General features: G+C 39.4%; 1 protein-coding gene across 2 annotated transcripts; it reads left to right on the top strand.

Annotated features, from left to right (window-relative positions):
• The first annotated feature begins 2,108 nt into the window (after positions 1–2,108).
• Positions 2,109–26,015, top strand: MARCHF7 (membrane associated ring-CH-type finger 7). Of its 2 annotated transcripts, none has more exons than XM_075710167.1 (11): positions 2,109–2,231; positions 6,292–6,448; positions 11,144–11,302; positions 12,600–12,771; positions 14,385–14,552; positions 17,448–18,564; positions 18,810–18,979; positions 20,229–20,338; positions 21,717–21,830; positions 23,688–23,736; positions 25,570–25,647. In XM_075710167.1, the coding sequence occupies exons 2-11, from the start codon at positions 6,302–6,304 to the stop codon at positions 25,593–25,595; spliced, it is 2,232 nt and encodes a 743-aa protein (XP_075566282.1). In that variant the 5' UTR covers positions 2,109–2,231; positions 6,292–6,301; the 3' UTR covers positions 25,596–25,647. The 2 variants fall into 2 exon arrangements, with proteins under 2 accessions (XP_075566282.1, XP_075566281.1); XM_075710166.1 differs by lacking the exon at positions 23,688–23,736 and having other exon boundaries at positions 2,110–2,231; positions 17,448–18,242; positions 18,411–18,564; positions 25,570–26,015.
• Positions 26,016–27,040: the final 1,025 nt, after the last annotated feature.

The following is a 27,040-nucleotide window of genomic DNA, read 5'->3' as shown; positions in this document are numbered from 1 at the left end:
ATGTTTCTTAGCACACCCAATAAATCCTCTTCTGATGATAGTGAGACTGAGTTGAAGAGCTCTGAAGTTTTGTACTGGATAGAGCTTACCCTACTTACCTTTTAACTTGCTTTTAAAAAGAAAAGCATAATGGACTTGCTTAGTGGTGGCCATAATCTGTTCTGGCTGCAGGAAGGCTGTATGCTCTCTCCTCTACATTCACACAGCCATTTTACTTGATCTGTGAATTGCAGTCGATCTGTGCATGACTAAAAGACAGAATGCCTCCTTTAAGGACTGAATTTAATGTAGATCTAACTCTTTCTGTAAGTGTTGTTGTTTGCTAACCAGGAAGAAGGGCAGCCGCTGCTGCTGGAATGATTCATGAAGTCCATTCCCAGCTGTCCTCTTTCCCTGGAAACGGATATGCCAAATGAATGGAATTAGCAGGGGCAGCGGCCTGCTTCTGGCTGCTATAGACAAGATTTTTCCAAGTCCAGTAAGCATGGCTTTGGGCATGCTGGTGAAAGGCAGCATGTCCATCAGAAAAAAAACAGCAGCCTTTCTCTCCTATCAGTTTTTGTTCAGTTGCTTCTCTCTCTGTTTACAGCTCTTCCCAGCCCTTTCTCCTCGTCTCCAGTTCACTAGTACTTTGCCCACCATTTCTCTGTGGAAGAGAATCATTAAACAAAACCCATCACAATCCAAACATATGGAAAAACACATTTAAATGCATGAATAGGACACAGAATCGAAGATATTGCTAAACATAGGACTGTCCTATAATTTAGAGATGCCACCTGGCTAGTTTCTAACCAGCCTGGCTGGTCTTACATGTGTCCCTGATCTGTCGGAACTATTAGGCACGCACACATTGAATTTGTATGTGTTGTAGCCCTGAACCAGGGTGGCTGGTCATGTTTTCTGGATTTTGGGATTTTTTTTTTTTTCTTTTGTCCTCCCTTAAAGAATGGCACACCCCTTTATCTGACTTGCAACAATGCAATCTAGGACACCCACTGTGATATTGGCACTCAGGAAGCCCTGCTATAGATTGATGACAGACAATATATTGAGTCAGTAACATACTGAGACTTGTGACTGCAGTGATAGGAGCCTAGGCTGCACAGTAGTAACACGTGTCTTCTTCAGAGCTTGGTTCAGAAAACACGGTAGTGTGACATCTCTGCCATATTCTGTAGTGGGCAGGGACACCATCATTTGTTTAGGATTGACAGATTTTGCGAAGGCTTGGCATTTTCAGAATTTGGTAAGATTATCTCCTGATTTCATAAGTCGTGCAAAATCTTCCCCTCAAGTAAAGACGTCTGCTAATGTCTATTGCTTTCAAGAGGACAAAACTGAAGTCTGAATACAATTAAAATGAATGGCATTTCCATTGCTTTGCAGTTGAGGAGGCTTTCTCCTGTATCGCCATCCCAGCATGTCCTTCCAGGAACTGAAATCAAACCCAGGCTATGTGTGGCTGTTCATGTGATACAGTGGATTTATTTATAAAACAATACTGAAAGTAGGAAGAGTATGTAGCATAGGAAGAAAACTCAAAACCTCTGCTTGCAGTTTTAAGGCTGAACGTTGAACTTTAAAGTCGATCCGAACTGTGGCTTTTCGGGTATGTCTCCACAAAAAGAAAAGAAATGTTGTCTTTGAGGGTTTTTCAGATCGCCTTCGTTTTGCAGAGTGCAATATTAATCTCCAACAGCTGAGGTGAGCAGTGCTAAATGCGACCTTGGCTCTTCTCGTAGCACCATCCGCTGCGTGCCAGCAAGGCCCGGCCCCACCCCGGCCCCGGCCCCGGCCCCGGCCCCGACTCCCGCCACCCGGCCCCGACTCCCGCCACCCGGCTCGGCCGGCACTGCCAGGCCCAGCGCCCCGGCCCAGCGCCCCGGCCCAGCGCCCCGGCCCAGCGCCCCGGCCCCGGCCCCGGCCCCGGCCCCGGCCCCGGCCCCGGCCCCGGCCCCGGCCCCGGCCCCGGCCCCATCCGCCCCTCTCCGCCCCTCCCCTCCCCGCCCCTCCCCGCCCCTCGCCGCCCCGGCCCGCTCCCGCCGCAGTTCTCGCGGGAGCTGGGCATGGGCGGGGCGCGGCTGGTGATTGACAGCCGTGCAGTCTGTGCGCTGTCGCCATTGTGTTGCAGGGAGAGGCGGCTGGCTTGGCGTGGCAGCCTGCGGGCCCGGCCCGACTTGGTCCCTCCGCTGGATCCTCAGCTCCTGTATGCCTGCGCCGTGAGGGTTGTGAGTGCAGACCGCTTGCGGTGTCGAGGAGGGGAAGATGTGCCTGTAGGGTCCAGCTTGCGCCTGTGTGCGGGCCGCGCCAGGGCTGGGGGGAACCATTTTGTCTCGGGGCTGGCGCCTGGCTCCTCCGCCCTTCTCTCTGCGAAGCACCCCTGACGGCCGCACGCCTCCCCGCCTTCGCTGGCAGCGGAGCTGCGTGACGCCCTCCGCCCCCACGTTCCTTTCCTCCCCCTGAGGAGTCTGTGCCCCGCGGGGTCGGGGCAGAGCGCTCGGCGCTGTCCCTCAGCCCGGCGCGAGCCCCCGTTTGGCGCTGGCCCGGGGTGCGGGCAGCAGCCCGGGTGCGGCCCTGCGCCTCTGGCCGGGGCCTGAGCCCTGCTTGCTGTGCTGGCTTCTCCCTTGGAGCCGGGGGAGGAGGGTATGGTGCCCTCTTCAGCGGCTCTGCGGAGCACCCGCTGTCGAGGGCCTGCCGGCTCCTGTCTGGGGAAACAGCCCAGCGTCGTGGCACCAGCTGCTGCAGCGTAGGCAGACGATCGGCATTTGTAAATAGTTTTCTTGCTCGTGGGACTCCTGAGAGGCTGCTGAGTTTTTTGTCAGTCTTCCTTGATTGAAGGTTGAGAAAATACCCCGAACAAAGAATTGCACAGACTTGAGAGAGTTGTCCTGGACTCCATCTTGTTTGGCATAAAAACATGATTGTGAGTAAACACTGAGGAAGACACGTGATAACAAGTTCCTCGGGAGAAGGTCTTATGAACAGTTGTATATCAGACCATACAAAAACCTGTAGACATAAAAGCTCAAGTCTGCGGTAGAAGTGTCACCACATAGTTCCAAGGTAGAAGACTTGAATTTAGGAGCTGGGAGTGAATTGTGTGCATCTCTCTGATTGAGGGTACAAGAATGCTTTAAACTGTTAGTAGAAAGCATGGAAGCTAGTAAAGGCTTCCCTTAGTGATAGACATGACTACCTCAAATTGCCCCTCTTTTGTCAGTATAGGGTGTCAGGGCAGAAGAGGGAAGGAGTGAGAGGTTTTTCTTTGAAATATTTGCTGTTTGGTTTATTTTTACCTTTTGAGATTACACTGCTTTCCCGCAAAGACCTCTTGGATCTTTTATCTCTTATTATCTCTATCCGTGGCTATGTTAGGCTTAGTTGATCTTTTATAATATAGTTGGAGGGATGACAGATCAAGAAGGGCAGGACATTTGAGCTGTATACTCAAAATAGGCTGTTCAACTTCACTTCCCGTTGCAAGTTGGTCTTCTGTTTCCCAGGTACAACTTTAAATTTAAAGTTTGATTTCAGAACTTGGTTTTTTACCAAGTCTTGAGAGGCATCACGTGTATCTCTTACTCTGGGAGACACAAGAGTTGTTTCCAGATTTTTCCATGAGGTTTTGGTTGCTAAGTTGTGTAACATGGCATGAGCTGATGAACTCATGTGGGGACCCACAACAAAAAACCCAGAAGACTTCTTACTAGTGTTGATTACCAAAGTTGAGATGCCTAGCATCTAGTTTTATCTAATATATTCAAATCATGGCTCCATTGACTTGAGTTGCAGATACATGCTTTCATGATTTCTGCTAGTTGGATTCCATGTATGGATGCCCAGAAATTGAAGAACTCTTGTGTAGTGGTTTTTAAAAAATTATTAATCTGAATGACATACTTCATGTCACTGAATCGTTATTGAAAGGCAAAGATAAAATCCAGTTTCCTCAAGCAGAAGACCATAAGGCCCTTTTTCAGTACCTTTCCACTTCTGCATCAAACAAGGCAGGGTTCCTTTTGTCAAATACCTGTTCTTACAGAACTCTGATTCATCTTTATAGCAGATCCTTCTCGTTTGCTGGCTGAGGCTAAGGCTGCAGAAGCAGTGTACGGTTGTATTTAATAAATTAATCGTAATGTGTAGCATAAACTGACATATTAAATTTTGCATTTTCTAATGTGCTGCCTTTATCTTGTTTTAACGCATTTTTTTTGTATATCGTTTCTGCAAGATCTCTTTACTTAGAGAAAGAAAATATTATATAGATAGTATCATCCTGACATATTCAGGTTGAAATCACAACCTGTGCTAATTTACAAGATTAAGCTGATTGATAACATTGTCCTCCTGGGGTTATCACTGGAGGAGAAAATTAGTTTTGTGCCTTTTTATGTATGTTTGTAGAAGCAATTTGCTAATCTTGGACTCCATTTCAGATTCTAGAGATAGTTCGCTCTGGTGTCCGTAGCCTCCCACCCTGTCCGTTCCTATCTGACTGCTCTTATTTTGTCTGTTCTGTGGATGGTGCATAAGCAATTTTAATAGTATTAGATGATCTCTAATTTAGTTTTGAAGTTCTTATAACTTCTTACACCTCTGTCTCTTCCTCCTGTTCATCTGGACATTTAATTTCTACCGATAGGAGCTTCCATCCTTTCTTCTAGAACCTCTGCATATTCTACATACGTCTGTGTCTGACTTCTATCTATGTTATGTAATTCATTTGGTTCCACACCTATCTGAAGCAAGGTGACGCAGAAGCAGAATGATCCATAATGAAACTGATAATGCCGGTGCTCTTTGTCAAGTGCTTTATAGTACAGGATTGGATCCGTTACTCTGTGTGTCTGTCCCTTATATTTTGTGTCAGGGTAAAACGTAGATAAACAGTGTTTTGGATGTCCGTATTACTGTGATATTAACTTAGCTTCACAGTTTGCAACTTGAATAGTTACACTTTTTACACTCAGTGCAGCTTCAGACAAGTACTAGACTTGCAGTGCACATACAGCAGATTACTCTAAAGCTTAAATTAACCATAATTAGTGTCTTATCTAATGTTACAAATATGAAGAAATATGATTGTTACATTTTACTGCCCAAACGATCCACTTGAAGTGGCGTAGCTTAGATTATTAGATTTGTCTTTACTGAATTTCTTTTAAACTTCCATGATTGAGTGTTCTTCTGTACGTTGGAACACTGTTACTGATGAGCATGGCTGATGTGTGGGGAAAAAATGTGCTTTACTGAGTGATAATGTTTTTTTCTGATACAGCTTATTCCCATGCTCAGAAGGTTAGGCCAGAAGTAAAAGTGGTTGAATAAAACAGATTGTACCACTTCTGCAAATCACCTTGTACCAATAGAGTTCTTGGCCATCTGTTTTAGAGTTGTTAATTATCGTGCTACTCTTCCCACACCACACCACTGAGGATACTGCACTTCTCTTAAATTTTTTATTTAAGAGCTACCTTTTGTGGTCTGAGTCTGTCTGTACCATCCTGAGGAGGAAGAACCTGGGAATGTTAGCAAACCAGTTAGCTACCTATCTGGAGTTTTTGAGCAATGTTAAGTCAAGATACCCTTTCAAGGACAAGAATGGCTATAGAAACACTTCTCATGCGGAAAAGGCACCAGCATTTCTTTTGAAATGCCTAGAAAAACCAAAAGAGCAAAATAAACACTCAGGTAAATTTATATGTATCTGTGAGATAGCATGTGCTCTTCTGTATATGTTAATTTTCATGGGAGCTGTCTTTGGAGAAGTTAAATATTTCTTTGAGGCAGGTAGGCTGCAAATGTGTTTTTTTCACAGCAGGGTGAAGTTTCATAGTTTTGACCCTGAAGAATAAGTCTGAGTGTAGTTGCTGCAAGTGTTGAGATGCAGTTTATTAACAAAAAAGTAATATATGATTTAGGAAAACTGAGGACTCTTTCCCTGACTCCTGGCTCATTTTGTGTTAACACTAGTGCTGCAGAGTTCTTAAGGGAGTCCCACTTGTAATATAATAGCAAGAATATATTGTAATATAATAATAAGAATAGCAAAAAGGGCTATGTTTCTAGTTTTCTAACGTGGAATGGGAGGAGATGTAAAGAAGAGGTTACAAAAACTAGGGTAGGAACTCATTTCCCCATCTTACTGACACACAGTCAGACCAAAGTGCTGTGTAAATATTTGTGTGTGTGAGTCATATTTATGATACACTCAGAATGACTTGTGCATGTTTTGCATGTAGGTCCCCACTTGTAAAAAAGAGTAATCAGTGTGTTCTTATACAGGATACAAAGAATGGAGTCAAAACCTTCAAGAATCCCTCGAAGGATATCTGTTCAGGCCTCCAGCTCTTCGCTAGGATCTAGAACATTGACTGGAAGCAGTTTAGCTGGTGCATATAGTGCAAGAGAATCTTCACGGAGACTAGATTCTGGATACCAGGTAATGTGTTTTGTCTCTTTCTGTAAAGTAAAAATTAATTTAATGTCTGTTTTTCACCACAAAAAACCCTAAAACCCAGACTGAAGGGGGGAAGTAAAAAAAAAAAAAAAAAAAAGGAAATATAAGGAAGAGTCCCACCCAGGGCCTTGCATTTGTGAACAAAACCCAAGAGTAATTCTAAAATGCAAGGATTTAATAACCAGACCAATGACAGTATTCTGCAGAATGAACTGGTAGGTCTACATTTGCCATCTTTACGTGCTTTTGTTTGTAGCTGCACCTTTAAAAATCAGCTGTTTGATGAAAGAAGGATATCCTGATACTATGGATCTGTTTTGGCGCTAGTCACTGCAGTCTTAAACCTGGGTAAATGGGGTTTTCTGTTGAGGGGAGGTGAGGATTTTGCTTGAATGTTGGTGTGTATAGGGTGTTACACTCCATGTGTGGATGATGCAAAAAGTACAGGAACATGTTGTGGTTCTAAGAGTTGACAGTAGGCTGTACTGCTCTGCAGCACCTACTTTCTTTGTGTTTTGTGAAGGTAAGAGGAGGACCTTTAGGCCTACGTCATACTGTCACGTCAGTGTGTTAGTACAGCTAGGCTTTGTGTGCAATAGACTCGACTGAGGTAAAGGCATTTGCTGTTCTGCATGCAACATTTTGCACTAACTGAATTGCTTTTGTCGGGGAGGGGTGCCATGCTCAAGAATAAGAAGTCACACTCTGCAGGCACTTTCACTTTGAAATTATGGGAAATAGAGATTAAACTACTTCAGAAATTATTTTGGGTGCTTGGAAACAACAGATGGCTGTTTGGCTCAATTCTCTTATTTTGTTTCTGCTCCTGTCAGCACTTCTCACCTCAATTTTGGGCCCAGAAATGTAAGCCCTTCTTCGTCTTTGAAATTGCAGAAACTGAACTCTGTGATTAAAAGTTCATATTTTTTGATAAAATGGTTATGAGTTTGGTCCCTGCTGACAAGCTATCTGGGACATTGGATTACATAATGCTTTCCCCAGAAACAGTTTTACAAGTAATAGAGCATTAATTATTTTTGGCACAATTACACGTATATGCGTTATATTTTGCCATATCTAGCATGCATATGTTCATTAGTATATAGGCTATAGGGAGTGTCTAAGGGTAGTCTTGAGTAATTTTTGCTTTTTGGATTCCTACACATTTTTCACTGGCTGGCTGCTCAGCAAAACCCAGTCAGATCCTTACTCTTTGGTAGCGATTTATGGACCCACACAGTCTACATATTACACTGAAAGCTGTTGATCAGAAGATGAGTCTTGAGCTGAACTGGTGCTGTGAAGTTAGATGTGTTACCGCTGTTATGAAATTACAACACAAGAGTTATGTACTTTATTTCATTTATTACATGAACTGCAGTGTGTTCACAGCACTGCATGTTATCTTTTGACTATTTCCTGTTGAGCAAAGTGCTTCTAATCTGAGGAATGATCTTTATAACACTTTCCAGTTAAAACAGAGGGGAAAATAATTGTATAGAGGATTATGTTGTATCCCTTCTTTCCACTCCAATTCATAGAAGGTAGTCTGAGAGCTTGTAACACAAGACTGGTGCTTAGTGATAAAAGCATAGGGAAGCTCCCTCTCTTGACTAACCTTTGGTACTTGAAGAGCTGGTAGGAGCAAATTCCATTATTGCTTGCAGGTTAAGATTACAAGGGGCTGGGGCAAGAAGAAACAAATAGTCTAAATAAGATTAAGTCCAGTCAGATAGGAATGGAATGAGCAGGCCTTTTCGCTTTGTTAATCCATTCAGAAGCCTACCTTAAAATATTAAGAGCTGCCTCGGTTCCAAATCACTTAAAAGATTTGTCATTTAGAAGAAAAAAATGTATGACTATCAATAATGCTTTGGGTATATAGAGGAAAGGGAACTTGGAGACTTGGCCTTTTAATATAAAGCCATTTGTGTAACTAGAGACCGTCACTGATTATAGTTTAACTCAAAAACTTGTGGAGATAGAGCAGTCAAATTTTGAGTATTTGGTTTTGACTAGGGCTAAAAAAAGGTTCCTATCAGGCATGTTTGTTCTCCTTCCCCTTCCCTCTTTTTTTTTTTTTTTTCTTTCTTTTTTCCTTTTTTCATATAGGTATGAATTCTTGTATGTCATACACTTTTGAGATCAGTCTGGGTAGTAGCCTTAGCTCTTCTGAAGAGGCATAACAAGCTGGTTAATTGTAAACTAATCTGATGTATGTGACATAGTATTGTTTGTAGGTGACTTAAAATACAAAAATCAAATTAGTGTAATGGTATGAGGAAAAAAAAAATCCTATGCTTTATGATACAACTTTGTTAACCGTTTTGTGAGAAATGAAGTGGAAGCTTGGGGTTTTTTTATAGGGGAGTGATAGGGTCAAGTGTAACGTATAAAACTGTTTTGAATGTTTTCCCTATCCCATTTTTCTGCTACTGAAAATAGACCACAAAAGTAGAATACCTTGTGTAATGCTTTAATTGTTAAGTTCTGACAAGGGATGTTAAATAGTTTTAAGCTGAACCGAAGGAGAAAAACAAACTGGGTTTGTGGCTTGTCTGGTTTTTGGTTTTGTTTTTTTTTTTTTTAAAGTTTCAGATACAGCAATTAGGTTGAGCTTTCCTGACATCATGCCTGATCATCTACTTTCTCTTAAAGCCACTTTTTTGATACCCAATATGTTGCTTTTTTTCTTTCTGTTTTGGCCTTGGGATATCTTTCAAAGAAATGAGCACAGTGCAGAGATGCCACAGTGACCAAAAGCTGTGTTGGCATTACAAGGGTAGGTGGTATAGTTCTATGAACGGGCTTTCAGTGCTGTGCCTAGTGTGAGTGTGTTGTTCTTGGATTAAGGTCTTTACTGTGGTGATCCAGACACTTAAAATAAGATTAAATTCTCAGATCTTCAGAATCTTAACAGCTGGAGAAAAAGGAGAGGCAAGTATTTCAACATCAGTTAAGTCTCATATTAAGAACACTTTAAGAGAGCTTTACTTTTATCTTAAAGTTGTGTAGTCCTGTGCCTGTGGGCAGATTATCCATATATGAAATAATATAGAAACCTGATGAATCCTGCTGAGACTGTGAAATGAGAGAAACTTACCGGATGATACTTTATTTTCAGGTTTAATTTTGCTTGTGAGAATGATAAGAATGAATATTCAGCTTTTTAAATGCTAATACTACAACTTTTAAGAAATAGTGACAGGAACTACTGTAGTTGTGTTAATAAGTCATAGAGGATAGACAAATAGTCACTTACAAACTCTGTTTAGCTGTAATAAAATAGTTGGATTTCTTGTTATTTCTATTAATTTTACTAATTGCAATGATTATTCTGTGGAGCAAATTATATTGGAATGTGTTCCCTTAATTAACATCTGTTCATTGAAATTCAGTGAAACTAGTAGTGTAGAACCTCATCCCTTAGGTTCTCTTAAAGATATGTAGATTTGTATGTTAAACGGTTCCCAGTTTCAATATTGCCTGTGTAGCCAAGGTAAAGATTAGAGCTCCTGAGTGTCTTGGAAGAGAAAACACAAAAAGAACAGTTTGTCATTGCCCTGCAGACATCAGACTTCAGATAATTTGAGCGCTTTGCTCTGAGGTAATGCAGCAAACAATGTTTATTTGCAGGACTGTTTTGCCAAACAGTCTTAGTTTGTTATGCATATCGAACTGTGGATTCAGTGTCTTTGCACTGTATCTGAAATCAGCTACTAAAACTATTTACCTTATTTCTTAAGCCCAAAGTGGTTTTGTACCCAGTGCTGTTCACTGTTTCATGGTGGTCTTCAATGTTAGTGATTTATAAGAAACTTAGAGACACAAAAGTTTCAATTTTGTAGTGAAAAATGGATATGTATTTTTGCTGCTTGCATGAAATGTAATTGGAATTAATAATGACTAATTTGCAAGCCTTCCCTACCAATAGTGCAATGATGGATTATTAGAATAGACTGCAGAGAAAGAAAAAACTTAAGCAGTGGTAAAAGGGAAGTGTTTAAGACTCAGAGAAGATACTGTGTGATTTGCAGTAGTGTGGGTTGTTTTTTTTTTTTAAGGAGTAATAACTTGATGACATAGTTTACATTTGTTGTCCTGTGTATTTTACTAGGACAGATCATGCTCCTTATGTAAAAATATTTATCTGTTCGCAGGCCCAAAACGTGATTTTTCTTCTCTTAACCCCTTCTTTGCACCCCTTCTTTCCTGTATTAAAACTTATGACCAGGACAAGACAGATGGCTTGCCCTAGTGGCCAAAAAGCCACTTTTGCTGTGGCGCTTTTGCTGTCCTGGAGACTCTTTTCTATGTGTGTGGGGTTTTTACTTAATACTTGAAAGTGTGGTCCTTAATTCTGCCCTGTTGCTGGAGTATCTAAGTTGGGGTAACGTCTCAAAAGCCTTACACTTCAATTTTTTATTGTCCACAGCCAAATGAGAGGACAGATAAAAGAGCTGATAATTGCTAGAAAGTAATTTTAAAAAATCTTTCCTTTTGCCAGTGATTCTCTCTTAAGCCTGTTTCATTTATTCTTGGGTATCCCTTGAGGTTCCTCATGAAAGGTTTTTGGTTTTGTTCGTACCTCTACTTCCCTGTATTTTCAATATTCAGATCAGATATTGAGTTCATTTTGAGTTACAAGATGCATACGATAAGCACGTTGTTCTTCAGGAATCCAGTGTATTGAATGGTTCCAGTAGAGACTGGGGAATTGGAGAAAGAGACACCCATGAAACTCCTTGGAAGCTTACAGCGTCCTCTCCAACTCGCTACTCAGGGACACTTGATCATCCACATTCTGGAAGATTTTTGGGAAGCAGAAGCAGATTGGTGAGAATTGTTAATGTGTAATACTTTAAAAAAGAAATTAAAAAAAAAAAAAATCAGGGTTTTACCTTAGCCTTCCCAATCTGAAAAGCTGCTAGCAGGGGCTCACTGTAATGTTTCTGGACAAGTAGATCTTACTAAGTCAAGATGGAGGGAAAGCAAGAAGATACATAGTTAAGTTGGTGCTACAGAGTTTTCGAAATTACACACTTTTTTCTCATTTAGGTTAATTTTTCTCTTAAGTTCTAATGCAAGTGAACATTGCAGAAGACACTCTGAAACTTCCACTTATAAAATAGCAAATGATTAAAATAGAAGTTATATGTTAAACAGATGATTCATGAGGGAAATTAACCTGGCTTTGTACTTGGTTTGTGATGTTAGTTTCTGTGTCTGCCTGTCTTTTATGGTGGGATAAGAGAAACACTTGTTAGTTTTAAAAAGCAGTGGCATTAGCTTAGTAAAAAAACATAACAAAATAAAAATAAACCACAAGTATAACATCTACTCTAATTTGGATGATCCTTAAAGGATCTTGGTTGTAGATACTTTCTGGGGGGACAAACAGCTCAAATGAGCTTTTTGATGGAGCTCAGGGTTTTTAAAACATAAAATCAAAACATTTCAAACAGAAAATGAATGCCTTGTCTGCAAGTAACCAGACTAACAGCTTTATAGGCTATCCCTTTTTTTTTTGGTAGTGGTTTCTGAAAACAGTTTTATTTCAGTGCTGTGCACTGCAAAAATTGTCTTGTACCCATTCTTTACTCTGAACTGTTTCAGTTGCACTTGAGCTTAATGTAATCAAAACATATGTGGTCTCAACAGCTTACTAGAAGCTCGAGCTGACCCCTAAGCTAAGTATATTTTAGGCTGGTAAAAAATAAGCTGGATTAGTTAAACTATTAAATAAAATAATGAAGCTAATCAGTTTTGGCTGTTTCTGGACAGCAAAATTATGTTTTCTTGGACATCTGTAAAGCTATATTTGATGTTTACAGCATCTTACAAGTCAGGAGTATCTTTTTCACCTATAAGCCACATCTATCTATAAAGGAAAAATAATGCTGATTGTAATAGAACCAGCTTTTATTGGTAGGACTGTCTTGAGTAAACCTGGGAATACTGGTCAAGAGCACAAGCATAAATCCTACATTATTTTTAAATAAAAAGGTTTTGCATCTTAAAGTTATTCTTTACTGTTTTTGTGAGTCTTACATCATGTACAGTTTTGTTCAGTGTAAGTACCTCTGAAATACTGTGTCTGTAATTTTTTTTTTTTTTTCAAATGTTATTTCAGTCTACATCTTCTTCCTCTCATTTTACATCTGGGTGTTATGGTGAGTCTGAGAGAACTCAGGGAGCATATTCAAGACTGCATAGCCAGCAGCGAGACAGTGATTCAAAGAGACCTAAGTTATCTTGTACATCTACCTCTTCTGTGAGAAGTAATGGCTTGACTGCCTTTTCAGGTGAGTTACATGAAAATTGTCCAAGTAGTAAGATCAGGGTTTACCAAGTTTTGAAAGACTTGCTTTGAAATATCATGCCTCTATTATTCTTAAATATTAAAAACCTCTGCCTAACAGAAGAGTATGTTCACACTGATAGCAGTATCCAAAGTACTGAGAATGTTATTAACATGGTCTTTTGAAAACCAATTGTACTCGTGTCACTTATTACCTGTACCGATTCCATTTGCAGTAAAGCTGAACTTCATGGCTCAAATATGTCTTAATATGTTAACATTTCAAGGGAAGAATGAGTGCAGCTGCTGTTACTTCATGAGTCAAATTGTGTTGGTAAACCGACGTGTGCCAGGGACAGCAGAAAGGAAATCTTTTCCTTACTTAGCTCTGTGTTCCAAGAAGCACAGTGTCATGGCTGGTTAGAGCACTGTTGTGCTTCCCTAGGTCAGGGAAGAAGGAGATCTTTTTTAGCAGGGCCTAAACTCATTCTGTAGGCCAGGCAGAAATAAACATTCTGTACTAGGAGCTCTTTCAGGAAAAACTGAGACTTTCATTAAAGCTGTAAATAAGTATGTGATACTTGGATAGATGTAAGTTAAGCAATGTGCTAACGGAAGTCTGAAGGTCAGGAAATAACAGTTAAAAACTTATACTGAAAATATCTCTAGAATGTTCTGAAACAGACCATTAGATCCATTCAGATTACCCTTGTGAGTATGGATCAATGTTCTTTTTATATACCCTTACGGAACCACACAGCCATCCAAATAAAAGTTAATAAATTCTTGCTCAAAACCCAGTATTGTTGATGCTTTCTTACTCTTTGTTAATAAAATGACCACCATTAACACTTCTTGTTATGGTGTAGGACTATCTGTCTCTCTATTTCTAGATTCGTTGGTCATCACACTGCTGACCAATGAATGCTTAAATTTGGATTTATAATTTAGCAGTAACACAAAATCAAGGTGGATTTTTCAGAGCAATTGAAGAACACTTTCTTGGAACAAGAGTTTTGTTCACAGCTGAAGTATGTACAGTTCCCTATTTAGTTGTCGGAGCTGTTGGCAAAAAACAAGATCCCTTTTTAAACTGAAGTGTTTTACTCTGCAGTATGAGCAAGAACAGTATTAGTCATTGTCTAATGTTGTGTCTAAGCTGCATTTAAGCTTCAGCTGTCTTTCTGGAAAATGAATTTTCAGAGAGTTTAAGAAGCATCATTAGAATGGCAGCATTTACTAAGTTTCAAGCTGCTGTTTTGCCATATTGCGAAGCCTTTTTAATAACTAGCTACCATTAGAAAGCAAGATGCTATTTCTCTTCCTCCTCCTGTCCTGTATGAGTGTTAATGGGTCTGACTCTTCACAGAAGTATTATTACTTTTTTCCAGTTTAGCTTTCAGAACTAACTCACTGCAAGAGTGAAAAAAGTGCTAGCACCAGCAGAGTGCTGCTTAACTCTTGGTTTTATGTTGGCAGCTGGCCACTTGATCAGCTTAGTGGTATTGTTAAACTTGCCCTTGATATGGTATAACTGGAATGCATGCATGAGTACCAGCTTTATTGGATTGTTAAATGTTTACAAAACCAGGGGATTTATTTAGTTTTTCTTTCTAGATTCCTCTTGGAGGTACAGTAGGATTCCTAGATCTTCATCAGTGATGCTTGGCTCCCTTGGAACTGAGCTGGTGAGAGAGCGAAGAGAGTTAGAAAGAAGAACAGATCTGTCTGTTAATAGCCTGGTGGATCACAGCTACAGAAACAGTGACTTTTCATCTTCAACATGTATGTACTGTACAGTTGAAAGCTTGTAAACCCATAGGTTGCGTGCCTGTTAGTTTCTTCACATGTTCTTTTAATATTTTCTTCAAAACACAAAGCCAAAAGATCTATTTAATTTTAAGGTATCCTTTTAGATAAAGTTAGTTGGCCACTTTCCGTGTGTTGGCTAAACCATCAAAGGACATGTTAATGGTGTAGCTTGTAGATGCATTCAGTCATAAGAAAATGATATCAGTGTTTGCCAGTGTAACTGTGTGAATAGTCAGTAAGCCTCTTTTCTTCTTGTTCATCTTGAGATCTCTTTGTATTTACGGGAAAAAAAAAAATGTTAATTTGACTCAGGAAAGGGTTTTCATGAAGGTGCCCGTATTGTGTTCTCTCTTTCCATTTGGATTCTTGAGTAGTTATTAAGGAAAACTGCTAGACCACTGAAAATAAAAATGAATAAACACATACTTTACAAGAAGTGAGAGGTTTGTTCCATGGTAACTGCTAGGACTAGTACGGACTTCTGCACTGTCATTTTCACTTTCTGTTCAGGGTGTTGTGGCCTTTTAGAGCTGTCTCAGGGGAAGCTCATCAGTCTTGAGCTGCCACCTTTTGCAGATGCATTAGTGGTACTTTATAACGCAGAAGTTTTAAAAAAAAATTACCATTTTTACAAGTGTAGAAGATAAGCAGAAAAGATAAAAACCAGTTACAGATTTCATCCTGCAGTTTTGCCTTACCAGAAGAGTATGTTTTAATGTCATCATACTCTACATTTCTTTAATAAGTGGACAGTTGTAGTTTACCTGGTAGAGCCTAATGGGAGGAATGGATGGGTGGACAGCCTTGCTTTCTACCGTCCATGCTGCGTTTCTAGCAGTAGTACCACTGTTAAGTGTTATAAACATACCTCTCAACTGTGTTCCCTGCTGTGTAATCAAAACCATATGGCAGATGCTTGGCATCTGTGCAGATGTTTCTTTAGTTGGAATCTGGCAGATGCATAAACCTCAGCTTCAACAATAAATGGTGTTTGCAATGCAGAACCTGTTTAAAAAAAAACAATAACACAAACACTAAAACTACAAACATGAAAGATTTCAATTCCAGAATACATAGAGAAAGCTTCTGCCTCATACCTTAATCTACCTATGCTTGTTAAGTAGTCAAAATATTGAAGAAGTTTCTGTTCTTATGAGGTTAGCGGGCTTCAGCTGCTTCCTCCTTCCACCCCATGTCCCCCAAATCTAGCCATTTTAGGAAGGAGACTAGCTGATGTTAGCCTCCTCAGCTGCTTCATGTAATGTTAACTACAGTTCAGCTACAGTAGAATTCTTCTCAGTGTGTTGAGGTACTTACACAGTAATTACAGAAAATATGCTTGTAAGAATCATAGAATGGTTTGGGTTGAAAGGGACCTTGAAAGGTCATCTAGTCCAACCCCCCTGCAATGAGCAGGGACATTGTCAACTAGATCAGGTTGCTTGGAGCCCCATCCGGCCTGGCCTTGAATGTTTCTAGAGATGAGGCATTTACGACCTCTCTGGGCAACCTGTGCCAGTGTTTCACCACCCTCATCATAAAAAATTCCTTCCTTATATCTAGTCTGAATCTGCCCTCTTTTAGTTTAAAACGGTTGCTCGCTGTCCTATTGCTGCAGACCCTGTTAAAAAGTCTGTCCCCATCTTTCTTATAAGCCCCCATTATATGTTGAAAGGCTGCAATAAGGTCTCCCTGGAGCCTTCTCTTCTCCAGCTGAACAACCCCAACTATGTCAGCCTTTCTTCATAGGAGAGGTGATCCAGCCCTCTGATCATTTTCATGGCCTCCTCTGGACCTGCTTTAACAGGTCCATGTCTTTTGTGTACTGAGGACTCCAGAGCTGGACGCAGTGTTCCAGGTGGGGTCAGACCAGAGTGGAGTAGCGGGGCAGAATCCCCTCCCTTGACCTGCAGACCACTGGGAAGCACTGGGTGATCAAATGTACACTTAAAAGCAGGGGAGGACACAACAGTGTGGTGATAGTTACCTAATTGACTATCGGTAATCAAGGTAATTGGGAGAGCAGATGAGATTACTAATCCAGAATGGTTCATTCTGATCGTGCTTAAGCCAGTGGTGTAGCTGAGCATGTGAACTAACTTAGCTGTTGCATTTCTTTGATAAAAGCCATAGCTAGATAATCCTTTTGGGCTGAAGCAGTGGAATTACAGTATTTCTAGGGTATTCTTTTTATTTTTGAGTTCTTGGTTTAAAACATTATTATAGTAAGATACACATGTAATTTAGATACTATTCAATTTCTGTTGAATGTCTGAAGTCAATAATTTTATGCTACCTTTTAAGTAGTGTTTGTAACTGCAGCTCTTGATGTTCTTATGATGAGGACAATAAGAGTAGCCTGTTGTAATAGGTGGGGAATATACTTGACTTTATCCATGCATTTGTTTTGGGTGCTCTGGTGTCTGCTACATTGCTGAAATTTTGATTAACCTGTCTTTCTCAGTCCACAGGCAGAATGGACCTTTAAGTTATAAATAGTGTTGTATATAGTGTGCTGGTTTTAATTCAGATGCTGTTCTTAATGTAACTTCTGACAGATGGTCAGAATTTTCATATTTGCATATAAGAAAGCAAGTCTTACCTTGATAATCTGAACATTTTGGGGGTGTTCGATTCAAAATGGATTTACCAGACTGAAACCAGTCTAGGTTTCAGTTTACCTTTAGAATTCTGGTAAGTAAATTTAAACTTAATAGTGCTCTGGAATCTACCTGCCAAATTTGAAACGTTTTGCATAAGGATCACGAAATCCCAAACTTTGGCATTTACACCGCAGAGTTATCCATCTGGAATGTAACAACTAGAGCGCGTCTTGTCATAGTGTTTTTCTCTGCTTTTCTGCAACAGATCTTCAAGACAGGCCTGCCTCTTCATATCCAGAGGGAGCAAGACCAAAAGAGAACTCGTTAAGCACTTTGAGGCTGAATGCATCCATGAACCGCCAGTTGCCTTCTGATCATCAGCCATCTTTTTTCAACAGAGACTCTAACATGAGCTCTTCAAGATCCAGCTATTCTTCAAGACAAAGGAGAAATGAATTGGAATCTCCCCAGAGGAGCATGCAGCCAGCATTTTCTCTTACTGCTGTTAGAGATGAAACTCCTTCCTCAAGTGGTTCTGGAAGGGTTTTATCTTCTCAGAGGTCGTTGAATGAGCCCGCAGCTGACAGCGAAGGGAGGCGCACAACCAGACAGCTGCTGTCTCGTTTAGCATCTACTATGTCATCTACATTTTTCTCTCGAAGGTCTAGCCAAGACTCATTGCATACAAGGTCATTAGGCTCTGAAGAGTCGACGGTGGTCCCAAGAGTTCAGGCTTCTACTCTGACAAGCAGTAATGGAGCTGCAACTCCGGAAGTTCCAGGACTTCAGACATCTGAAACTTCTCAGGGATTTAGTTTTCTTAGACGAAGATGGGGTTTATCAGGCGTTTCACAAAATCATAACCCTGATTCAGATGTGGAAAGTTACAGACCAGACTCTGAAAGTAGGAGCACAGGATCCTGGTTATCATCATCTTTGAGGAACAGATGTACACCCCTCTTTTCCAGAAGAAGGAGAGAAGGAAGAGATGAATCCGCAAGGATCTCTACCTCTGATACAACTGCTAGATCACAACGTGTCTTTAGAAGAAGAGAGTCAGGTGAGGAGACCTCTCTTGAAGCATCAGACAGCCCTCCTCGGGCTTCTGTTAGCAGACCACCAACACCTGCAGTATCTGGTATTCCTACAGCTACTGCCTCCCCACCAGATTCAGCCCACAGTAGGAGAAGTTCTGGAATTCTGCCTGGTTCTCTCTTTCGCTTTGCAGTGCCTCCAACATTAGGGAGCAGTCTGTCTGACAATCTTATGATAACTGTAGATATTATTCCCTCTGGCTGGAATCAGTCTGATGGACAAGAAAGTGGCAAGTCTAAAATACCACCTTCAAGAGATCCAGAAAGACTCCAGAAAATTAAAGAAAGGTAAATTCGTATGTTCTTTTGAGATAATAAAGTGTACCTGACTTAACATGAGAGGGTTTTCTGTAACCATGATGTTAAATGGAAATTTTGTTTCAGCGAAGGCGGCAACTCCGTCCACGGTCACCTGTGTTCTGACTTGTTTTAATCCTCGTAGGTTTGGGAACAGTTTGATGAATGGAATTGTCATTATAAAAAGTCTTACATGAAATGCGTCACAGCACTTGTTGATATTCCTTCCTATTCAGCCTGCTTTTAGAAGATTCTGAAGATGAAGAGGGTGACTTATGCAGAATCTGTCAGATGTCCTCTGCAAGTTCTGACAACCTCTTAATAGAGCCATGCAAATGCACTGGAAGTCTGCAGTATGTTCACCAGGAGTGCATGAAAAAATGGCTGCAGTCCAAGATTAATTCAGGTAAACTGGACTCCAGACCAAGGTAGACTCCCAGTTATATTAGGAGGCTTATCAGGAGGATTACTCTTACTAATATTAAGGCATTTATTTGAAAAACAAGCAGTTAGGGGCAAACAGCAGTGTGGCACTGGCATGCTTACTGTGTGCCTGTGCAGCTTCTCACGTGAGTAGTTCCAAGAACTGTATTTGTCATTTAGAAAATTAGATTTTTGGCATTGTCTACTAAGATATTAGACAAAATATAACATTGCAGAAATGTAGATTTAGAGCTACTGTACTTTGGGTGAGTTTGTTCCCCACCCTTTCTTGTGCATGTGATTCTAGTTTTTAAGACTTTGATCGCCTGGCTGGCTGTAGCAGAGTGGTAGGAATTTGAAAATCCAAAAATGTTTTCCTATTGTAACTCTACTGAAATACTTCAATTTCCACCCCCACCCCCCCCCCCAAGATGCTAACTGCTTTTTTTTAAAACTAAGTTAAAACTGCTTGTTCAAAAAATTACTTCAAAGTGCATATAGTTGTTGGTGGTTTTTTTTTTTAAGGATGACTTCAGAAATTGCACACTGTACAGATGTTTCTATAATAAATTGATTGACCAGTTTATAACCAAGTTATCTGTAGTTTTTTTAAGACTTAAAACTAGGTGGCTTGGTAGAAGACATGAAGATCGTGGAATACTTTTTACCAAAGACGCTAGCATCTGTTTACTTTTTTACTTGGTATCAGAGTAGGGATGTATTAGAATCCTCAGCCTGTAGGAAAAATTAATTTGAAGTCTTTAACTTATGTAAGACATAAATCCACCATAAACTTGCTTTGTTGATCTTGTTGCTTATGGAGCAGCTTGTTTTAAAGCTGGTACTTAAAGACAAAATGTTACTTTGGCCTTACCTTTCAGCTATTCCAGTATATTTATTATTACTTTTGTGTATATTTGGATTACGCTGTAGGATTCAAACAGCCCAAGCAGTGATTTTATGCCAGACTTTCAGTAAGAGGTATATGGTGTCCAGAATGAACACGAGGCAAAATATGTGGAGCTGAATAGAGAATAAACATTCTATAGCGTTTAAATTCTGACAGTATTAGATAGTCACTGCATCCATATTAGAGGCTTTCTTTTCTTCTAACCTTGCTCTGCAAAATAAAGCCAAGAATTAGTTACAGTTTGTAATGCCGGTATAATTGTGTTCTATGTTATAGATTGTTGCAACTTGACACTGACTTTTCCCCTCGCCCTCCCCACCAGGTTCTTCTTTGGAAGCAGTAACAACTTGTGAACTGTGCAAGGAGAAGTTGCATCTGAATCTGGAAGACTTTGACATTCATGAACTCTATAGGGCACATGCAAATGAACAAGTTAGTATATTTTGCCTACTTTGGTAAGTGTTGATTTAGTGCTGGGAGGGCGCTCTTCTTTAGAGAAGCAAAATGCATCTCCTTTTCAGAAGGAGTGTTATGCACATAAAGTAATGTCAACGTGGAACAGATTTTTCTCCTCAATATTCAGACAATTTCTGTCTTCCTGCTGTGCTTCCTATAGCTGAGCTTTCAGTAAGTGTAATATATCTCTTACCCTTTTCTTAGTTGCAGATCTGTCATCTAGCTTTGCAGTCCAGTGTCTCTGCCACAGAGGTGCAGTGGGAATACTAGTATGATTAGATCAAATTTCACATGAAGTCATGAATTGTCTTTGCTTTTAGCTGTTTTTTAACACACTTAAGCAGTTGTGTTAAACATACCATTAAAAACTTTTTTTTTTGTTTCTTTAGAGTGGTAGAAACTAACCTCTTTTCTAACAGCTTCCTGCTGATCCTTCAAGTCCTTTCCTAAATGAAAAATAATTAAGGGCCCATTAGTATTACTCTTGTTATATAAAATACATTATCTTAGAACTACTGGACTGTGTAGTATTTAAAAATTAATAAATTATGAGAAGCTGGTGTCATTTTAATGAACTTCATTCAGAGGGTTTTCCTTATTCTGTGATTATAGAAAGACTAATGAAATTTGCCTACCTGAGAAGTTGAAAGAAAATACAAAGTGACACCAGTTTTGGGGCCAAACATCAACCTCTAATTTTCTTCTTATTTGGAGTAAGCTCTTACCCTAGTACTTTAGTTCCTGTCACTTGGGCCAGACTCTGAAAAGTCTTTCTCGAGAGTGCCATTATCTTATGTTTTAACACTACTGATTGTCAGTTACTGTCACTGTACTTTGAAATGTCTTCCTAAAGGGTTGACTCTAAATGATCAGTTCAGCAGTAGCATATTGAAAGTTTTTCTTTATCTTAGCAGGGAAAATAATTTCTCGAAATATTTATAACATCATTAAGTTCTTACAATATTTCCCTTTTATTTTGGCTTTCTGTAAAGTGTTGGGACCACTGAAAAGAAACCAGCAAAGTTTGTTGGTTTTATTTTCCCCAGTGGTATAATACTCTGATTCTCAGATTCCTTCCTGTGAACTAAGCATGCTGACTAAGGTTTTATTGGTAGAACTCTTTGTTTACCTTCAAGGATAACATGTTAGTTCTGGGGTGGGTGGGAACAACCAGAGTATAAATAGCTTTTCAGTAATTAAAATTTTTTAGTATTGCATTTCCATAATTCTCTTGGAACAACTAGCGACCAAATACATAGTGCTTACAGTAAAATTTAATTCTTGTTCTACTTCTTGAATCGTATATGCAGACATTTCACTGACATTCTGAATGTTTCTTTTGATCTCCTTTAAGGCAGACTATGAATTTATCAGCTCTGGTCTCTACCTTGTAGTGTTGTTACACTTATGCGAGCAGCGCTTTTCTGATATGCTAGGAACTGCAAGTGAGGCCAGCACACGTGTCAGAGTAAGTATGCCATGATTTTATGGTAGAAATTGCTCGTACAGAGAACTTGGAACTAGATTGTTACCTTGAGCGATACAGGAGCTAGATACCCAAGCAGCATTCTTATTTAACAAATTTAGGTCTAAAATGGTCTGGGTTTGTCAATGCAGGAACACTGTGTTTGATTTGAAACTGAAGGTACTACTTTATTGCAGTTACTGTATTGCAAAATCATTTTTGTCAAGGCTGTTGGTAATTCGTTGCTTTGCATGTGTGTTGTCATGATTACGGTGAGTTTATGCAAAACTGGAAGGTTAACCTCCCTCTGTACAAAACATGCAGTTGAGAATGTTGGACTCTTACTCAATTAATTTTTCTTATTATGCCAGTCTGCATTGCAAAGGTCTAGACCTTGCAATGCTTGTCTGCTGGACTGTGCCTAAATATGTACTTCAGTATTACATTCTGAAACTGAGTAGCTATAGTAGGATTTTTCTGTCCCAACTCTTACTAGTTGTATTTGACTGGATTCTTGCCATTCAAATGGCTTGGCTTAGGAATGCAGTAAGTACACATTTTACCAGTAAGAGATCATCATACAAAGCTATTTCTGCATAGCGACTCATTCATTCAAAAATCCTGTATTCTACATGTTTTATTTGATAACTATATAATGAATCAGTGCTTTTTGTCAGCTGAGATCCTGAAAAGCTGTTTGTTTGTGAGTTTGTTTTTAATTACATACAAAGAATTGGCAATACTAAGCTTGTCCAACACTTACTGGAATGGTTGCTAGCAGGTACTAGGCCTTTGGGGTAGAGGCAAGACTGTGCTCTAATCTCTTACTGTATTAGAACAGTGGTCCTCTTTTCTGTACACATCTAATGTAGAGCTTGTATTCCATGATCCACAAATGAAATGTCCAGTTTTCTCTGCTTCAAATGTGGAGACATAAAAGACAGATAATCTAATAGTAGCCAGCGTCCAGAACAGGTTATTAGCGTGAGCGTATTGCAGAAATAAGATTTTTACTGTTTCTTCATCAGAGGTGGCATTACGCAGTTGTGTGGCACTGCGTTTTAAACCAGTGAGAGCACCGATGCGTCTTTGATACTGAGCATGCAACTGAGCTGCAGAAACTGTAGCGTTATAGTCTTATTTCATTTTATTTGCTGTGTCTCAACATCTAGACCATCACTGAAACAGCGATGTAGATTGTCACTGACAAAAAAACCACTTGGCTGAGACTTTCAGAGTTGCCTAAGGAACTTGTATTCCTAGGGATTTTGTCTTTTGGGTTTTGATACCACATAATTCTAACATTAAACTGCCACCATTGCCTAATCGTAATCCTGCTCTTAAACTTTTTATTTACAGTTAAAATCTCTAGTGTATTTATGTGTTTTTCATTAACCTCATTCAGTCAGAGGGCTCTGTTTTGCCACATTAGTAGTGAAGTAAATGAAATGGATCCAACTAATGCAGTCCTTACAGATTATGCTTTTCTGCATTACAATTTCTAGGAACGGTTTTCATAAAACTGGCACTTGTTTATGTGTGCTGCTTTCAAAATTCATGTGTTTTACAGACTGTAGAACATGAAGATGATGCCACTAACTGCTACCAGAAACATTTGACAGAGTGGAAGCTGAAATAACTGTGCAATAGCAATTTGAAGTCTAATGTGTGGGGATTTATATTAAATTTTGCATTCATTTTTGTAAGTTGGGCAAATGGGTTAGGATAATCGATATCTGGGATGAAGCTTTGGGATGGAAAAAGTGAAGAAAAAGTGAAGAAAACTTTTGCTAACTTGTTGCAAATTTCTGCAGATAACTTTGCAACTTTTAAACTACTTTCTCTCTGCCTTGTTTCTAGTTTATTAACCTTGCAAGAACTCTTCAGGCACATATGGAAGATATTGAAAGTAGGTGCTTCCCCTCTTCCCCTCCCCTCCCATTAGATCAACTCAAAGTTAAATGACTACAATCCTCCTTGCCAAGATTCATAATACCGAACTTAATTATTGAAAATTTTACTTTACCCAGCAGTGCTTTTTCCATTATCAGTAGAATATTCCGAGGGGGAACTGGTTTTAATTCTCCATGATTAATTTCCCAACAGCAAAGAGTTGTTTAGACCACAGAAGTGTTTTCTGCAAATGGTAACAGGATTCTTCACTAGTTACAGTTTGGTCCGTGTAATTCTAGTAGTACATAGTTATGGAATTGGTGGTGACCTTCAGGTTGTAGCCTTTTACATGAGTCCTAGTAGAAAAGAAACATGTAAAGTTGAATTTCACTGCACTTAAATTGCCATACCTCTCTTGCCATTTCCTCTTCTCCCCTTTCTTTTTTTGCCCTCTTTTCCCTTTTTTTTTTTTCTATCTACACACACTTTTTGGTTGTGTGTATTCCTTGATCAGATCTATCCACTTCAGGAATGAAATTTAACAGTTGCCAATTTTGGCAAAGGTCTAGCTTACTTTTCACCTAATGGCTTCTTCAGTGTGCTTAAATTCAAAACTATATGCTGACTTCTGGTAAATGTATCCTGAATCTTAAGTATTTCTGGGCATGACGAATAGGCAGTAGAAGGGTAGTTGATCTACCTTTTTTTTGTTTGTTTTTTTCCCCCTAGCATGCATGTGAATGTCTGTCAACATTCTAAGCTTGTATATCAATTTTCAGTACACTGGATGTATTTGGAATACGATAAGGAATGGGGGTGGGGAGGTGCGTGTGTACGTTCAAGGAGCAGGTGATTATTTCTGCATTCAGAGCAAAGGTGGACTTGAGTTCAGAATTTATTCCTAAGTTATGTGCATCCTTACTAGAGTAAAAATTAATGAGTGCCATTTTACACAGTAATTTAATCTATATTTGATTCAGGCTTTATCTAACTTGCAGGTAAGGAATACTGAGTTTTAGATTTATTATTGGTGCTACTTTAGTTACATTTCTCTTCTAAGAACTGGAGAAGTGAGAAGACAGACCTTGCTTCTTTCTGTGTTGAGAGATGGAACAAGTTACTCGAGTGTAAATACTTTCTTGACTGCTTAAGAGGACAGGTTAAATTCCTGTTATGGACAAGCTAACCCTTTACAAACCTGTCGTAGATGTGTGTACGGACTTTTTTTATCATAGCTGACAAGCGTGTATTTGTCTTAATTCACCTTGCAACAAAAAAAATCCTATGCATATGTGGGCTTTATGTTCATTTTGCATATGCTGAAAGAATGGGGGTGGAGAGAGGAGCTACTTCCAAGTAGGCCTGACTTAATTGCACTAAGCAACATATATATATATAAAAATTTTAAGACTGTTTGTTTAGACTGAACCTGTCTAGATATTTTAGTATCCAAATCGTTAACTTTGTGAGTCATTTCTTTCCCTTGTGTTGGGTGCTGCTGTCATGGATTGAATATATTCTCCTCTGACTACTGTTGGAATTAGCCACTGTAAACACTACGTAAAGGTTGAATCTCTGGCGTAATTAAGTTTTCTTCCTTTTATTTTGAGGAAGAACAGCAGGAGGACACTGCATTTTGTAATGTCGAGTTTTGATTTGAAAATGCTGTATTTTTCAGACATGAGATGCATTTAAAAATTAAGCTACGTAATTACACAAGGTTTGGGCGGGTATTACCATCTGCTATTTAATATTATTAAATTACCTCTATTTCCACTGCTCCTCTTAAAGGACTCTAATTTCACAGACCTTTGTCAAGGCTTCTGATTATACTGTGTTGTTCCAACAGCTTCTGAGGATGATTCTGAAGACTGATGCTGGTAGAACTTTCATAGTGCAAGAGACAAATGGAATTGCTGCAGAAATGCTGAACTGGCAAGAACATCATCAACATGCATTTGTTTTTTTCCTCTCCTTAGTAAAAAGCGCATTGAATATTGTAGTTTTTGAAGCATTGTTGAATTCAAAATCAACGGCTGCACAGTGGAACTCTGGACTTGAGAAGTACTCAGCATGTGCAAGGATTAGATACGTATAAAGCAACTTCCCTTTTTAAATGATGAGGATGATGTGCTTTGTTTTGGAAGACATCAGATTTTGAATATTTAAGGAAGCTATATCTCCCTTTATGTTTCCTTCTTACTGTAGTCAGATTTCTGGTTTTGTCTATCGAGTTTTGCTCCTCTACTGGCACTAAATGGTTATAGTGGGTTTCAGGGTGAGGGTGGGCAGGGAGGGTGGGGATGTTCATGTACTAAAATAGGTTTTGTTTGGGTTTTCTTAAATGCCTCTGTTGCCACATCATATAATAACTGATTGCTTCCAGTGTTAATGAATGAACAGGAGGATGAGCAAGATACTGTAGAGATAATTTGGCTTTTGGTTTATTTGAAGATTATTATTTAACTCAAAAAGCAATAAGAACTTGCAGTGGTCTTCTAATACTTAGTGTTAGTGATGGCTTTTTTTATGTACCGGTTTGGAGATTGGAGATTATATTTGATATTATGTGGCTGTTCCATTATGGAATATTGCAGGTGTAAACTCTTGCATTTCAGCATTCCTGGCAGATATGCAACTTGATAAAGACCTAAGGTTGTTTAGTTTAATCAGACTTTTTTAGATCCCACCTTCACTGTTCAAAGCACTGGTTATCAATGTGTTTTCTAGTGTTGTCACTTCTTTATAAATAAAGATGATAGAGGTATGCATCTCTACTGGTATTGTCCATTTTATTTAAACATGGATATCTACCAGAACTTACACTTGAAAACTTAGAAAGCTATAGTCTGTGGTATATCTTTACTAATGTTTGTAAATTCTTACGCAGTTATTTAAGATTGTTTCTGACCATTTTGGATTTAAATGCTTTATATGAATGGTGGTACAATAAATTGTCATACCTGTATTGGAATTGTATTTGCTATAAATATTTATGTTGGCTTTTTAAATTACTACAGTAAGAATGTATCTGCACGGTGCAGTATGTTGAAATACCTTGAGTTTAGTTTATTCTTACAGTATGTAAAAACTAACTTGTGTGGAAGAAAGGATGTGCCTTAACAGCTGAAAGGAATCCATGTGATTTTAAGAGCTAATGTTGCTAGCATTACATGAGGTGGCCTGTCATCTGTAAGACTTGGAAGAAGATGGAATGCTAAGGAAATTGAACATTTCTGTGCCTATTCTGGTGACCTTAGGCATTGGGTATTCAGTCCCAACACTCAGAAGTATCATTCCAGCAATTAGTTGAAATACAG

Source organism: Pelecanus crispus, chromosome 5 (assembly GCF_030463565.1).
Source record: "Pelecanus crispus isolate bPelCri1 chromosome 5, bPelCri1.pri, whole genome shotgun sequence".
Taxonomy (NCBI): Eukaryota; Metazoa; Chordata; class Aves; order Pelecaniformes; family Pelecanidae; genus Pelecanus; species Pelecanus crispus.
The sequence above is the reverse complement of the archived record's forward strand: the minus strand, read 5'-3'. Positions and strand labels throughout refer to the sequence as shown.

Coding starts and splice junctions, on each gene's coding strand:
- MARCHF7 (XM_075710166.1), top strand. CDS start 6,302: ATGGAGTCAAAACCTTCAAGAATCCCTCGAAGGATATCTGTTCAGGCC. Junction 11,303..12,599: donor TGGGAAGCAGAAGCAGATTG/GTGAGAATTGTT, acceptor ATGTTATTTCAG/TCTACATCTTCTTCCTCTCA. Junction 18,243..18,410: donor CTTTAGAAGAAGAGAGTCAG/GTGAGGAGACCT, acceptor TTCGCTTTGCAG/TGCCTCCAACATTAGGGAGC.